This window comes from Oncorhynchus keta, chromosome 1 (assembly GCF_023373465.1).
Source record: "Oncorhynchus keta strain PuntledgeMale-10-30-2019 chromosome 1, Oket_V2, whole genome shotgun sequence".
Lineage (NCBI taxonomy): Eukaryota > Metazoa > Chordata > Actinopteri > Salmoniformes > Salmonidae > Oncorhynchus > Oncorhynchus keta.
This window is the reverse complement of record NC_068421.1, coordinates 65,030,165-65,045,376: the sequence shown is the minus strand read 5'-3', so window position 1 is coordinate 65,045,376 and position 15,212 is coordinate 65,030,165. Positions and strand designations below refer to the sequence as shown.

Sequence of the window (15,212 nt, the reverse complement as noted above, 5' to 3'; positions counted from 1 at the left end):
GACTGGAGTTTATATATAAATGCCTGGAATATTTAAATTTTGGAGAATCTCTTGTAAAATGGGTTAAAGTTATGTATAGGAAGCCTACGTGTAAAATAGTAAATAATGGCTACATCTCAGAAAGTTTTAAACTGTCAAGAGGAGTAAAACAAGGTTGTCCACTATCGGCATATCTATTTATTATTGCCATCGAAATGTTAGCTGTTAAAATTAGATCCAACAATATTAAGGGATTAGAAATCTGTGCTAACCTCTCTGGATTATAACCAAATTATGATGTGTACTATATTATGTATTGGATCACAAAAAAATGATACTTTTACATTACCGTGTAGTTTACCAATAAAATGGTCTGACGGGGATGTGGACATACTCAGTATACATATCCCAAAAGAAATAATTGATCTCACAATAAATTTTTATAGAAAGTTGGCAAAAATAGATAAGATCTTTCTACCATGGAAAGGAAAATACCTGTCGAAAAGTTTTTTTAAATCACCCTGATTAACTCCTTAGTCATATCACATTTGACCTATTTGCTTATGGTTTTGCCTACACCTAGTGACCTGTTTTTTTTTTATTATAGGAACAAAAAATATTCAGTTGAATTTGGAATGGCAAGTCAGGCAAAATTAAAAGAGCCTATTTATGTATATAATGAATACGAATTCAGAGGTCAGACATTATTAAATATGAAAGGATTAGACCTCTCACTGAAGGCATCAGTCATACAAAAGGTATACTTAAATCTGAAAGGGTTCTCAAGTAAATTAGTAAGAATGTCTCACCTCATGTTCAAGAATGGCCTTTTCCCCTTTATTCAGATTACAACTGCTCACTTTCGGTTATTTGAAAATGAAATCTCCAAAGTATTGTAATTTTTTAAACAAGCCTTAGAAAGTTGGTTGCAATTTCAGTTTTATCCACCAGAAAACACAAAACAAATAATACAACAAATATTGTGAGTCAACTCAAATATACTAATTTTAAAGGTATAATTTTTGTAAATTATATCATAAGTAGGACTGGTGGTTATGTCACACATGCAGCTAACACAGACATATGGAAATGTCTGCTCTATCTAAAATTACAACCAACTAATTGCAGCATTACCACAAAAATGGAAGAGGCAAGTAGAAAGGGGAAAAAGTAAGGAACTTGTCTGTCGGCCCAGTATTAAAAACCATAAATGGTTGAAGAAATTGTGATAAATAAAAATATATACCAATATTATTTAAAGACCAACAAATTGACAGCTGTGCCATACAAATTGCAAAATAGTTGGGAAGAGATTTTCGATGTACTGATTCCATGGCACATGGTTTATGAATTGACACGCAAAACAACGCTGGATTCAAAACTTCTCATTTTTACATTTAAATGATTATACAAGTTTTTGCAACCAATAGAATATTATACAGTGGCTTGCAAAAGTATTCATCCCCCTTGAAATGTTTCCCATTTTGTTGCCTTACAACCTGGAATTAAAATGTATTTTTGGGGGGGTTTTAGTATCATTTGATTTACACAACATGCCTACCACTTAAAAGATGCAAAATATTTTTTCTTATGAAACAAACAAGAAAACAGACAACAGAAAACGTGAGCGTGCACAACTATTCACGCCCCCCAAAGTCAATACTTTGTAGAGCCACCTTTTGCAGCAATTCCAGCTGCAAGTCTCTTGGGGTATGTCTCTATAAACTTGGCACATCTAGCCACTGGGATTTTTGCCCATTCTTCAAGGCAAAACTGCTCCAGCTCCTTCAAGTTGGATGGGTTCTTTAAGTCATACCACAGATTTTGAATTGGATTGAGGTCTGGGCTTTGACTAGGCCATTCCAAGACATTTAAATGTTTCCCCTTAAACCACTTGAGTGTTGCTTTAGCAGTATGCTTAGGATCATTGTCCTGCTGGAAGGTGAACCCCTGTCCCAGTCTCAAATCTCTGGAAGACTGTAACAGGTTTCCCTCTAGAATTTCCTGGTATTTAGCGCCATCCATCATTCCTTCAATTCTGACCAGTTTCCCAGTCCCTGCCGATGAAAAACCTACCCACAGCATGATGCTGCCACCACCATGCTTCACTATGGGGATGGTGTTCTCGTCGTGATGAGAGGCGTTGGGTTTGCGCCAGACATAGTATTTTCCTTGATGGCCAAAAATCTCAATTTTAGTCTCATCTGACCAGAGTACCTTCTTCTGTATGTTTGGGGAGTCTCCCACATGCCTTTTGGCGAACACCAAATGTGTTTGCTTATTTTTTTCTTTAAGCAATAACTTTTTTTCTGACCACGCTTCCGTAAAGCCCAGCTCTGTGGAGTGTATGGCTTAAAGTGGTCCTATGAACATATACTCCAATCTCCGCTGTGGAGCTTTGCCGCTCCTTCAGGGTTATCTTTGGTCTCTTTGTTGCCTCTCTGAATAATTCCCTCCTTGCCTGGTCTGTGAGTTTTGGTGGGCAGCCCTCTCTTGGTAGGTTTGTTGTGGTATCATATTCTTTCCATTTTTTAATAATGAATTTAAATTGTGCTCCGTGGGATGTTAAAAGTTTCTGATATTTTTTATAACCCAACCCTGATCTGTACTTCTCCACAACTTTGTCCCTGACCTGATTGGAGAGCTTCTTGGTCTTCATGGTGCTACTTGCTTGGTGGTGCCCCTTGCTTAGTGGTGTTGCAGACTCTGGGGCCTTTCAGAACAGGTGTATATATACTGAGATAATGTGACAGATCATGTGAATCTTAGATTGCACACAGGTGGACTTTATTTAACTAATTATGTGACTTAGGAAGGTAATTGGTTACACCAGATCTTATTTAGGGGCTTCATAGCAAAGGGGGTGAATATATATATAAATATGCACCACTCACCACTTTATTTTTTAAACAAGCTATTTTTTTTTCATTTCCCTTCAACAATTTGGACTATTTTGTGTAAGTCCATTACATGAAATCCAAATAAAAAGCCATTTAAATTACAGGTCGCAATGCAACAAAATAGAAAAAAGCCAAGGGGTGTGAATACAAGGGACTGTATATATGGGGGATACAATCTTCCTAGCTCTGCAGATTTTTCTGTGAGGAGGCAGAGTCATTAGATCATTTATGTTGGTACTGTCCATGTGTAGCTAGTTTTTGATCTCAGGTCCAGGAATTGCTAAAGAATTGCAGCATTTACCTAGAACTAACGCTGCAGATAGTAATACTGGGTTATTTGAAAAGTCATAGTCAATCATTCAATAATATAATAATTATTTTAGCAAAATATTTTGTCTTTAATTTACAATTTGATGGACATCAGAAATAGAGGACAAAATATAGAGGACAAACAAAATATGACTATTGTAAAATAGATTTCATCTGTAAAATGTGTATAATATGTATAAACTGAAGGTAGAAGCCTAAGTGTTATTGTTTAATCGGTTACTCCATTTAGGGGAGGGGTGGTAGGGTTTGCGGGAAATAATAAAGGTATATTCTAAAAAAAAGTGTGTATATGTATGTATGTATGTATGTATGTATGTATGTATGTATGTATGTATGTATGTATGTATGTATGTATGTATGTATGTATGTATGTATGTATGTTTAAAGATATATACATTTACCCCAAAATATATAGGGGATTGGAAATGATGCAGACAATTACATTGATGGAAGCAACAATCTATCCGCAAAGCTGATCCACCCCCTAAAAAAATAAAATGTAAAAAGTGTGCTTACTCTAATCTGTGGAAAAAGATCTTCAGTTCTCAATTTCTCTAGAAATATGTAATAATGTAGTGCTATAAGAGATATGTGGATCTGCATTTGAAGGCATTATGACAAAAGGGAGTGTGTTGTTTGCCTGGAAAAACACAGTCCATTGCTTTACATGAAAAAGGAAGCTGATGGGGTACCCTAGCTAAGCTGACCTTGTCTAACGCCTGCACAGAATCATCTGTTGGAAAAGAACACAAAGGAACTGCAGGCTTACATGGTCAATTGTTGCTGTGGGCCATATCTCAGGTCGGCCTCTCACCATTTACATAATTAGGAGCCCTTCATCCAAGAAATTTGTGATAGCGCCTCTTTAAAGAGAAAATTCTCCCCTCAATCCTCAGCCCCATGCCTCGGAGCTGTCACTTCAAATCGCCCATGACCTCAATTGTCATCACTCTCGCCCTTGAAGTGGAGAAATCTTTTCATTTCACAGTGAAAAGGCATAAGGGCCTTGATTGCAGCAAATCGATCTGTAATCACACTGCGCTCAGTTCTTTTATCCTATGGGCTTCATCTCCACTTGAGAGGCCGAGGTTATATTTACATGCTGCGTTCTCAAGAGTTTCTCCCTCGCCGTGATTCTGATATGAGTGTCACAACATGCCATTCTAATCCTCTTTTCAGGTCATTTCTCACACAAGGCTGACTGTGAAATATCCTCTACTGATTGCCCACTTCAGCTGTCCTCTCATCAGCTCAGTTGGGACAGGGGAGCTGTGTTTTAGAGTGGTCAATCCGCACCTTCGACCAATGTCAGCATCGCACATCATACTGTCCTCTGTTACCTTTTCCTGGTCCTAGAATATCATGAAATATGAGTCTGCGGTGGCTATCTGCTTTGCTTTTTCATTTTGTGGAGTCAGAGAGGGAGTTGGCATTTGGTGGAATCTAGATTTGGCATGACTGTGAGCTCTGTAGTCTGTATGTGACAGTAAGGATGTTGTGAGAGCCAAGGGTATCTCTCTCCGGGAGTGGATATGTGTGGCCTGTAGTGGGGAGTGACGGAGTGACGGAGGATGGTTTATTAGTGTTTCAGAAGGCCTTGGCACCAACATGCCTCCAAAATAAGATGAGCTGAATAAATCTGAGCGAGACCAGAGGCTTTGTGTTCCCACAATCTTATATCCTGTCATGACCAGACCTATTCAGGAGGAAGAAAACAGTGCCATAAAGTTGTATTGCTTTTAAAGCCCTCTCTCTTCCTCTCTGCCTGTCCTTGAGGAGCAGAGGGTGGCAGGGGGGGCAGAGAGGGGGGCTCTGATGGTTGTTCGGGCTCAATCGACTGGGCAGAATAACCGTCTGCATCTTATTCCAAGGGCCTGTATACATTTAACGTGAGTGACAATTATTATATATATTTTTTTTCTAATCACATTTTATTGGTCACATACACGTGTTTAGCATATGTTATTGTGCGTGTAGCGAAATGGTTGTGCTTCTAGCTCTGACAGTACAGTAATATCTAACATTTTCACAACATTTACCCAAAAAAACACATACATCTAAGTAAGGAATGGATTAAGAATATATACAGTGGGGCAAAAAAGTATTTAGTCAGCCACCAATTGTGCAAGTTCTCCCACTTAAAAAGATGAGAGAGGCCTGTAATGTTCATCATAGGTACACTTCAACTATGACAGACAAAATGAGAAGAAAAAAAATCCAGAAAATCACATTGTAGGGTTTTTAATGAATTTATTTGCAAATTATGGTGGAAAATAAGTATTTGGTCAAGAGCAAAATTTTATCTCAATACTTTGTTATATACCCTTTGTTGGCAATGACAGAGGTCAAACGTTTTCTGTATGTCGTTACAAGGTTTTCACACATTGTTGCTGGTATTTTGGCCCATTCCTCCATGCAGAACTCCTCTAGAGCAGTTATGTTTTGGGGCTGTTGCTGGACAACACGGACTTTCAACTCCCTCCAAAGATTGTCTATGGGGTTGAGATCTGGAGACTGGCTAGGCCACTGCAGGACCTTGAAATGATTCTTACGAAGCCACTCCTTCGTTGCCCGGGCGGTGTGTTTGGGATCATTGTCATGCTGAAAGACCCAGCCACGTTTCATCGTCAATGCCCTTGCTGATGGAAGGAGGTTTTCACTCAAAATCTCACGATACATTATTTTCTTTACACGGATCAGTCGTCCTGGTCCCTTTGCAGAAAAACAGCCCCAAAGCATGATGTTTCCACCCCCATGCGTCATTTAGTTCAATTTTCTTTGCTTTCTTAAGTACAGGGACAATGGTGGCCGTCTTCAAGCATGTGGGGACAACAGATAGGGAGAGATGGAATATCTGTAAGCACACCAGCCAGCTGGTCTGCGTGTGCTTGCGAGGGTTAACACGCTTAAATGTCTTTATCACGTCGACCATGGAGAAGGAGAACTCACAGTCCTTAATAGCGGTCTACATCGGTGGCACTGTATTATCTTATTTTTTTTTTATGTTAGCACTTTTTCTCCCCAATTTCGTGGTGTCCAATTGTTTTAGTAGCTACTATCTTGTCTCATTGCTACAACTCCCATACGGGCTCGGGAGAGATGAAGGTTGAAAGTCATGCGTCCTCCGATACACAACCCAACCAAGCCGCACGGCTTCTTAACACAGCACGCATCCAACCCTGGCAAGCCAGCCACACCAATGTGTGCGGAGGAAACACCATGCACCTGGCAACCTTGGTTGTCTGTAGCGCATCTAGCACTGATATGCGTGCCCAGCCCGCCACAGGAGTCGCTGGTGCGCTGATGAGAGAAGGACATCCCTGAACCAGGGTGTCTGTAGTGACCAAGCCCTCCCTAACCCAGATGACCTCCCGATATGTAGAGCATTAGACGCTGAACTGGTTACGACAGAGACTGATATGCAGTGCATTAGACCGCTGAACCAGGGTGTCTGTAGTGACGCATCTGAACCAGGGTGTCTGAGCATTAGACCGCTGAACCAGGGTGTCTGTAGTGACGCATCTAGCACTGATATGCAGTGCATTAGACCGCTGAACCAGGGTGTCTGTAGTGACGCCTCTAGCACTGATATGTAGAGCATTAGACCGCTGAACCAGGGTGTCTGTAGTGACGCATCTAGCACTGATATGTAGAGCATTAGACCGCTGAACCAGGGTGTCTGTAGTGACGCCTCTAGCACTGATATGTAGAGCCTTAGACCGCTGAACCAGGGTGTCTGTAGTGACGCCTCTAGCACTGATATGTAGAGCATTAGACCGCTGAACCAGGGTGTCTGTAGTGACGCATCTAGCACTGATATGCAGAGCCTTAGACCTCTGAACCAGGGTGTCTGTAGTGACGCCTCTAGCACTGATATGTAGAGCATTAGACCGCTGAACCAGGGTGTCTGTAGTGACGCCTCTAGCACTGATATGCAGTGCATTATGAGAGCCGCTGAACCAGGGTGTCTGTAGTGACGCCTCTAGCACTGATATGTAGAGCAGACAACCAGGGTGTCTGTAGTGACGCCTCTAGCACTGATATGCAGAGCATTAGACCGCTGAACCAGGGTGTCTGTAGTGACGCCTCTAGCACTGATATGCAGTGCATTAAACCGCTGAACCAGGGTGTCTGTAGTGACGCCTCTAGCACTGATATGTAGAGCATTAGACCGCTGAACCAGGGTGTCTGTAGTGACGCCTCTAGCACTGATATGTAGAGCCTTAGACCTCTGAACCAGGGTGTCTGTAGTGACGCCTCTAGCACTGATATGTAGAGCATTAGACTGCTGAACCAGGGTGTCTGTAGTGACGCCTCTAGCACTGAGATGCAGAGCCTTAGACTGCTGAACCAGGGTGTCTGTAGTGACGCCTCTAGCACTGATATGTAGAGCCTTAGACTGCTGAACCAGGGTGTCTGTAGTGACGCCTCTAGCACTGAGATGCAGAGCCTTAGACTGCTGAACCAGGGTGTCTGTAGTGACGCCTCTAGCACTGAGATGCAGAGCCTTAGACTGCTGAACCAGGGTGTCTGTAGTGACGCCTCTAGCACTGAGATGCAGAGCCTTAGACCGCTGAACCAGGGTGTCTGTAGTGACGCCTCTAGCACTGATATGCAGTGCATTAGACCGCTGAACCAGGGTGTCTGTAGTGACGCATCTAGCACTGATATGTAGAGCCTTAGACCGCTGAACCAGGGTGTCTGTAGTGACGCCTCTAGCACTGATATGCAGTGCATTAGACCGCTGAACCAGGGTGTCTGTAGTGACGCCTCTAGCACTGATATGCAGAGCCTTAGACCTCTGAACCAGGGTGTCTGTAGTGACGCCTCTAGCACTGATATGTAGAGCATTAGACCGCTGAACCAGGGTGTCTGTAGTGACGCCTCTAGCACTGATATGCAGAGCCTTAGACCTCTGAACCAGGGTGTCTGTAGTGACGCCTCTAGCACTGATATGCAGAGCCTTAGACCTCTGAACCAGGGTGTCTGTAGTGACGCATCTAGCACTGATATGCAGAGCATTAGACCGCTGAACCAGGGTGTCTGTAGTGACGCCTCTAGCACTGATATGCAGAGCATTAGACCGCTGAACCAGGGTGTCTGTAGTGACGCATCTAGCACTGATATGTAGAGCCTTAGACCGCTGAACCAGGGTGTCTGTAGTGACGCCTCTAGCACTGATATGCAGTGCATTCTGTAGAGCACTGATATGTAGAGAACCAGGGTGTCTGTAGTGACGCATCTAGCACTGATATGTGAACCAGAGCCTTAGACTGCTGAAGACCAGGGTGTCTGTAGTGACGCCTCTAGCACTGATATGCAGAGCCTTAGACTGCATTCTGTAGAGCACTGAGCTGAACCAGGGTGTCTGTAGTGACGCCTCTAGCACTGATATGCCTTAGAGTGCCTTAGACCCTCTGAACCAGGGTGTCTGTAGTGACGCCTCTAGCACTGATATGTAGAGCCTTAGACTCTGAACCAGGGTGTCTGTAGTGACGCCTCTAGCACTGAGATGCAGAGCCTTAGACCGCTGAACCAGGGTGTCTGTAGTGACGCCTCTAGCACTGATATGCAGTGCATTAGACCGCTGAACCAGGGTGTCTGTAGTGACGCATCTAGCACTGATATGCAGAGCCTTAGACTGCTGAACCAGGGTGTCTGTAGTGACGCCTCTAGCACTGAGATGCAGAGCCTTAGACCGCTGAACCAGGGTGTCTGTAGTGACGCCTCTAGCACTGAGATGCAGAGCCTTAGACCGCTGAACCAGGGTGTCTGTAGTGACGCCTCTAGCACTGAGATGCAGAGCCTTAGACTGCTGAACCAGGGTGTCTGTAGTGACGCCTCTAGCACTGAGATGCAGAGCCTTAGACCGCTGAACCAGGGTGTCTGTAGTGACGCCTCTCGCACTGAGATGCAGAGCCTTAGACCGCTGAACCAGGGTGTCTGTAGTGACGCCTCTAGCACTGAGATGCAGAGCCTTAGACCGCTGAACCAGGGTGTCTGTAGTGACGCCTCTAGCACTGAGATGCAGAGCCTTAGACCGCTGAACCAGGGTGTCTGTAGTGACGCCTCTAGCACTGAGATGCAGAGCCTTAGACTGCTGTGCCACTCGGGAGCCGTATCAGACATATTAATACATTAATACTGAATAATGCTAGTAGTATCCAATAAGAAACTGTACTCTGCAGAATGTGATATTCCATGAATCCAGCTCAAGAAAACAATGACCTCAGTTAATTGTATTATGTCAGAAGCCTTTCCAAGTCTTATCTGTCTGAATTAGAAGTGGTGAGACTGTCATGGCAAAAACGCTGAACTGCACAATCAGAGTGACCTTCAAATTTCATTAGATTTAGGATGTTTGTCAAAGACACTTTTCTTCTTTGATGCAATTTACATATTTATCAGACCTGATCGTAATATGACATCTTAAAATGTTTTCAAGCTCTGAGCGCTAATGTGGCGTATGTGACTTTCTCAGGTGAGAAATATGCTGAGGGAGCAGTTTGATGCTAAAGTGTGGGCAGACATTTTTCTCCCTCTATTTCTCTCTCTTGCTCTCTCTTTCGCTACCTTTAGTTCTCTCTCTCCCTCTCTCACACACACACACACACACACACACACACACACACACACACACACACACACACACACACACACACACACACACACACACACACACACACACACACACAGTCTCCCTCTTACACTCACTTATACTTTTTCCTCCCTGACTCTTGTGACTTTCCTAATGTAAGTCCCCTCCTTATCTGCAGTGCTGTGACAGGCCCATTGAGGTCTGTGATGATGGTAGTGTTAAGAGGTTCATTACATGGAGACCTGCTCAGTAAGAAACTCTCAAAGCTCTCCTCTTATCACCACTCCACTCTGCTTATATGGCACTAAGGAGATGGGGCAGAGCCATTGGTAAAGACTTGATATCCATAACAAAATAGCTGCTTTTCATACTTAAACAAGAAATGGAAATTCATGTTTTTCAAGGCTAACTGACAGCGCTGAGTGTATTTGTTTAACAATGAAAAGTGTAGTTTGACTCATTGACTCAGCCACCTGTGGTTGCTTTATTTTGATTCCTTATCCTGTATCTTGAGTGTTGCAATATCATATGTCAGTGTATAAGCCTGGAAAGCATACATCACACACACATGCATCAGACTGTCTTTCCAAAGCTTAACCAAAATAAAGTGAGCAAATAACTCAATGATGCTGCAGGAGAATTTGCCTCTACAGCATATTTCTATTGTTTTAAAAGGTTGTATTTCACTCCCTCCTGTTTTCATGTATCCGGATGTGTGGGGATTACAGCGCCCCCTGCTGATCTTTAGCGGCACCAGCTGGCCAGCATGTGCCACTGCAGCTGTGTGCTGTGCTCTGGGGGCTGGGAACCTGTGGTGCTGTTTGGCTGAACGCTCGGCTGGGCAGAGGCATGCGGGCAGATAGACAGAGAGTTGCAGGCAGGGGAGTGCTTTGGCTGAGGAGGCAGCAGGGATCCTAGACACTCCCTATACACTGCACTAAGATAAACGGTAGATCTTCTCTAAGCTGCAAGCCTGGTGGAAATTGCACTGATGAACATATATGTACAAGAGCATTATTTTTTAATCCCACACAGATTTCTGTTTTGAGGTGGCTGTTATTTCAAGGTTGTTGGTTTTAATGTGAAGGGCTTTGTGTGCATGCTACGTTTACTCCGTAAGTCCTCTCTGAATGAAGCGCTCCCTGTGCTCGCCCACGGCACTATGTGGGCACTGCTCCATTGTTGTGCATCAAGAGCCATGTCGCGTCGGGTCGAGGCCAAGGTGGAATTTATAACTGATGGAATTTCACACCCAAGTGAGCGCTGGGCCTGGTGAGCACTCACATTTACAACCAATGCCCCGGCGGCTCTGCCGAGACTCCTGAATGGCAAAGTCATTTGTCTCTGTGAAGGGCAAAGAGAGAAAGCGAGGGAACTATCTTTTTTTCTTCTCCTTTAAAAACAGAATAATACTTTATGTTTACGCACACCCCCCCTCCCCCACACCCCTCTCCCCCACACCCCCTCCCTCCCCACACCCCCTCTCCCCCACTCCCCCTCACCCCCACCCCCTCATCACCCCCTCTCCCCCACACCCCCTCTCCCCCCCCCCCTCTCCCCCACTCCCCCTCTCCCCCACACCCCCTTTCCCCCACACCCCCCTCTCCCCCTCCCTCCCCCTCTCCCCCACACCCCCTCTCCCCCACACCCCTCACACCAGCAACCCATGTTTTCCAAAGCCCTTAGAATCGTAATTGGAATTAAAGAGAGGAAAAGGTACGCAGCCCATTTCCAATTAGCATTTTCTCTGCTCAGGAGACGCTCAGGGGGATCAATAGGATATTAAGTTTGTGTACATAGAAACAAGGCACACAATTACTTCCAGCCATTAGCAACACTAAACATGTGGAGAAATGTCGACCTCCGATGGATGCCTGACCTGTGTTCTGTGACAATCATTTGCCAGTTTTCAAGCTTTACTGAAGTGCATTGGTACAGTTTGCTTCTATTGAGCAAGATAGTATTTGGCCCTGACAAACAGTAGCGATCAACACAATAAGGCTCATGTGGAGTTCTGCTAACAGGTCTGGCTTCCTCTCAGCAGTGGCTATAAACTTCTTAAGACCATCTTTCCAAACATAGTGATCATTTGTGGTCAAGCTGCAGAGTAACGTCTGTTATCACTGAGTGGCTCTCTGATACCTGCTCTCAGGCTAAAGTTGCACAGCCCTCTAGCATCTCACAACCCTCCAGCATCTCACAACCCTCACAACATTAGCCACAGTCCCCTCTTATCACCCCCGGAACCCTCAAATCTCCCCAGGTCTGGGGCTATCCTATGGAGACCAAATCTCCCCAGGCCTGGGGCTATCCTATGGAGACCAAATCTCCCCAGGCCTGGGGCTATCCTATGGAGACCAAATCTCCCCAGGCCTGGGGCTATCCTATGGAGACCAAATCTCCCCAGGCCTGGGGCTATCCTATGGAGACCAAATCTCCCCAGGCCTGGGGCTATCCTATGGAGACCAAATCTCCCCAGGCCTGGGGCTATCCTATGGAGACCAAATCTCCCCAGGCCTGGGGCTATCCTTTGGAGACCAAATCTCCCCAGGCCTGGGGCTATCCTATGGAGACCAAATCTCCCCAGGCCTGGGGCTATCCTATGGAGACCAAATCTCCCCAGGCCTGGGGCTATCCTATGGAGACCAAATCTCCCCAGGCCTGGGGCTATCCTATGGAGACCAAAGCAAGAGCCATAATGTATTAGGTCATGCTTGTTTTTACAGACCGTGATATATGTATATATAATTCAAAGAGTGTGCTGAATAATCCATGCTCTTACTTAATGATTCATGTGCGGGGCTGAGAGTGAGGGGGACGTTTTTGTGGGTTGACTTGGGTACCAGTGATACCCCATCCTCCATACCGGCCAAGGTGTCAATCCATCCTCTTCTCCATTGTGCTTGGCGTCTCTCTATCACTTATTCATCCAATGGGCGCCCTGAAGATTCAAAATGCATTCCTCTGTGTGATCTAGTTAAATATAATCTGCTATATGGAATGTAATCATCTATATTGAATAAGAGACAAAGCAAGTGAAGACAGGCTTGACCTGTATGTGGTTAATTATGGTGTGTAACTACGTAGTGAGGTCGAGGGGTCCATTGTGAAGGCAGAACAGATCCAGGGATATAGGAGGACTTTTTCTGTGTTTCTGGTGAATACCAGGCGCTCCATTCAGCAGGTAACCATGTTGATGGTAATGAAACCTGCCTGGAAATGAGAGGCAGGGCCTGGTGTTTGGACAGCCCATCATGTAGTTGATAACGAGGGGAACATTGTGCTACATGAACAAAGGCTGCTGCTGTGCCAGAGCCCCCTGTCTCCCCGTCCCCCACGCAGAACAGAACAGAACAGAGCAGGCAGGAATAGAAATGAGCGTGACTCGCAGCAGGTGGAGGCAGATCAGCATTTTAAAAGAGCTTTTTGTCCAGCAGCACCGGTATTCATCAAAACGATTTTATTAGCCTGAATGCAATTCTTCCTAATTTCCCATACAGCCTGGTCCTTTCACAGAGAGAAAATTTGCAGGCAGATTTGATTTATGGTGCATTAAGATGGGCAGTCTATCATGAACATCATGTAGATTGTAAAAACATACCTCCAGCAGAATATCTCCAAATGGATCTGGAGGTCATTGTAGCATCTTTAGTGGGGAAAACTGCACATGGAATTGAATTTGCTGCATTACAAAGAGCCTGTCCTTACAGAACATGGGTTAGAGCAGCCTCACGAGCACACACGTCACATCCACACGTCACATCATTTCCAATGGGCCACAATGTCCCTTTTTAACAATGATAAATATATATATATATATACTGTATGTTCCTTATTACACCCGTGTGTAGTAGTCACTGAATGTTTTATCCACATTATCCTGTTTTCTGGGTGATTATCCCTTGGCTGAATGCTAATTTACAGCACATACTTGTGAAGTGTGTTTAGTGACCAATTCATTCTGACAGCGGGGCGCTCCTGTGCTGCCGAATATGCATGCATCTAACCTGTGTGTGTTTCATCTCCAGCTCAACAGAATCCAGAGAAGGTGAAGAAGCTAGTTGTCCTCACAGCCCGTGTACACCCTGGGGAGTCGCCTGCATCCTTCATCTGCCAAGGTAGGTCTCTGTCTCCAACCTGGTGCTCTATACACATCCCTAATACTCATGTGTGCACACGGACACACAGCCCAGGTGGAGCATCTCACCAGCAGTTTATTAAGTTCTCGTAGAATTACAGGGAAAAAAGTGGCAAAGGAGCAGATTATTCAAAAAGAGCCTAGGCTTCCACTCATACCTCTCTTAGCATGTCTGGCATTTGTCAGGCTGTTATTAAGATTAGCTCTCACCTGAAGAGCCTCTTATTTTGTCGACAAGTAACTGAACTCCTGGAGTGTTTCTCTCCTCAAAATCAAGGACATCTGAACTGTGAAGAAAGAGTGAGTTACAGTTAATGAGATGACGGTTGAAGAGGTTTTACATAAAGCATGGACACAAGACTAACTTCTTAGAACAAAAGGTGCCATCTAGAACCTAAAATAGTTCTTTGGCTGTTCCCATAAGATAACTCTGAAGAACCATTTTTGGCTCCAGGTAGAACCCTTTTGGTTCTAGGTAGAACCTTTTAGGGTTCCATGTAGAACCCTTTCAATAGATGATTCTACATGGAACCCTGAAGGGTTCTACCTGGAACCAAAAGTGGTTCTACCTGGAATCAAAAAGGGTTATCCTATGGGGACAGCCAAATAATCCTTTTGGAACCCTTTTTTCTAAGAGTGTATGTAAGACTATTATACTAGCCTGTCTGTAGCTTGGGTTTTGGGGACAAGGGTTAGGCTTAGGGTCAGGGTTAGGGTTGAAGTCTGGGCTTACCTGGTCTTTACATTTTGAGCTAATATCATAGTTTAAGTTAAAGCTAAAGCTTGTCCTTGGATCTTCTTTACTTTTCCATTGACAATACAGCACAGGAAACCGTTAAAAGCTCCCAGTCTGTGGAGTAGTGTTTGGTCACCCCAGAGCCCTGAGAGCAGACAGCCCATGTAGCTCAATGTGACTTTAAGCTCCACAAAGGACCAGCCCCAGCTCCGACACGCAGATGTGCATGAAGTAATCTCAGGAAGTCTGAGTAATTAGATGGCACACTCTGTGGCCTGTACCTGTGTCCCACGCTCCATCTCTCCTCCTGCCTGCCACATTGACTCAATTAGAGAGCTTGTTATGCCTCCATTAATGGTAACGAGCAGGACAGAGTGGGGCGGGCGGCTGTAGTGGGATGGGGAGGGAGGGCTACAGGCTGGCTGTCGGCCCTCTTTGCTTCTTATTTACCTGTCAATTATCCTGCTTCAGTCTAGGGCTGTCGATGACTTTCAGTAGCCAGTATGTATCTATCTCTCTCTGTCTCTCTCT

The 15,212-nt window shown here is 44.6% G+C and overlaps 1 protein-coding gene across 1 annotated transcript in view; it reads left to right on the top strand.

The window, feature by feature from the left end:
* Positions 1 to 15,212, top strand: part of agbl4 (AGBL carboxypeptidase 4) — a 412,900-nt gene that overhangs the window by 358,176 nt on the left and 39,512 nt on the right. The window contains exon 7 of the mRNA XM_035781882.2: positions 13,836 to 13,925. Coding sequence (XP_035637775.1) covers positions 13,836 to 13,925 — 90 coding nt within the window. The remainder of the gene's footprint in view (positions 1 to 13,835; positions 13,926 to 15,212) is intronic.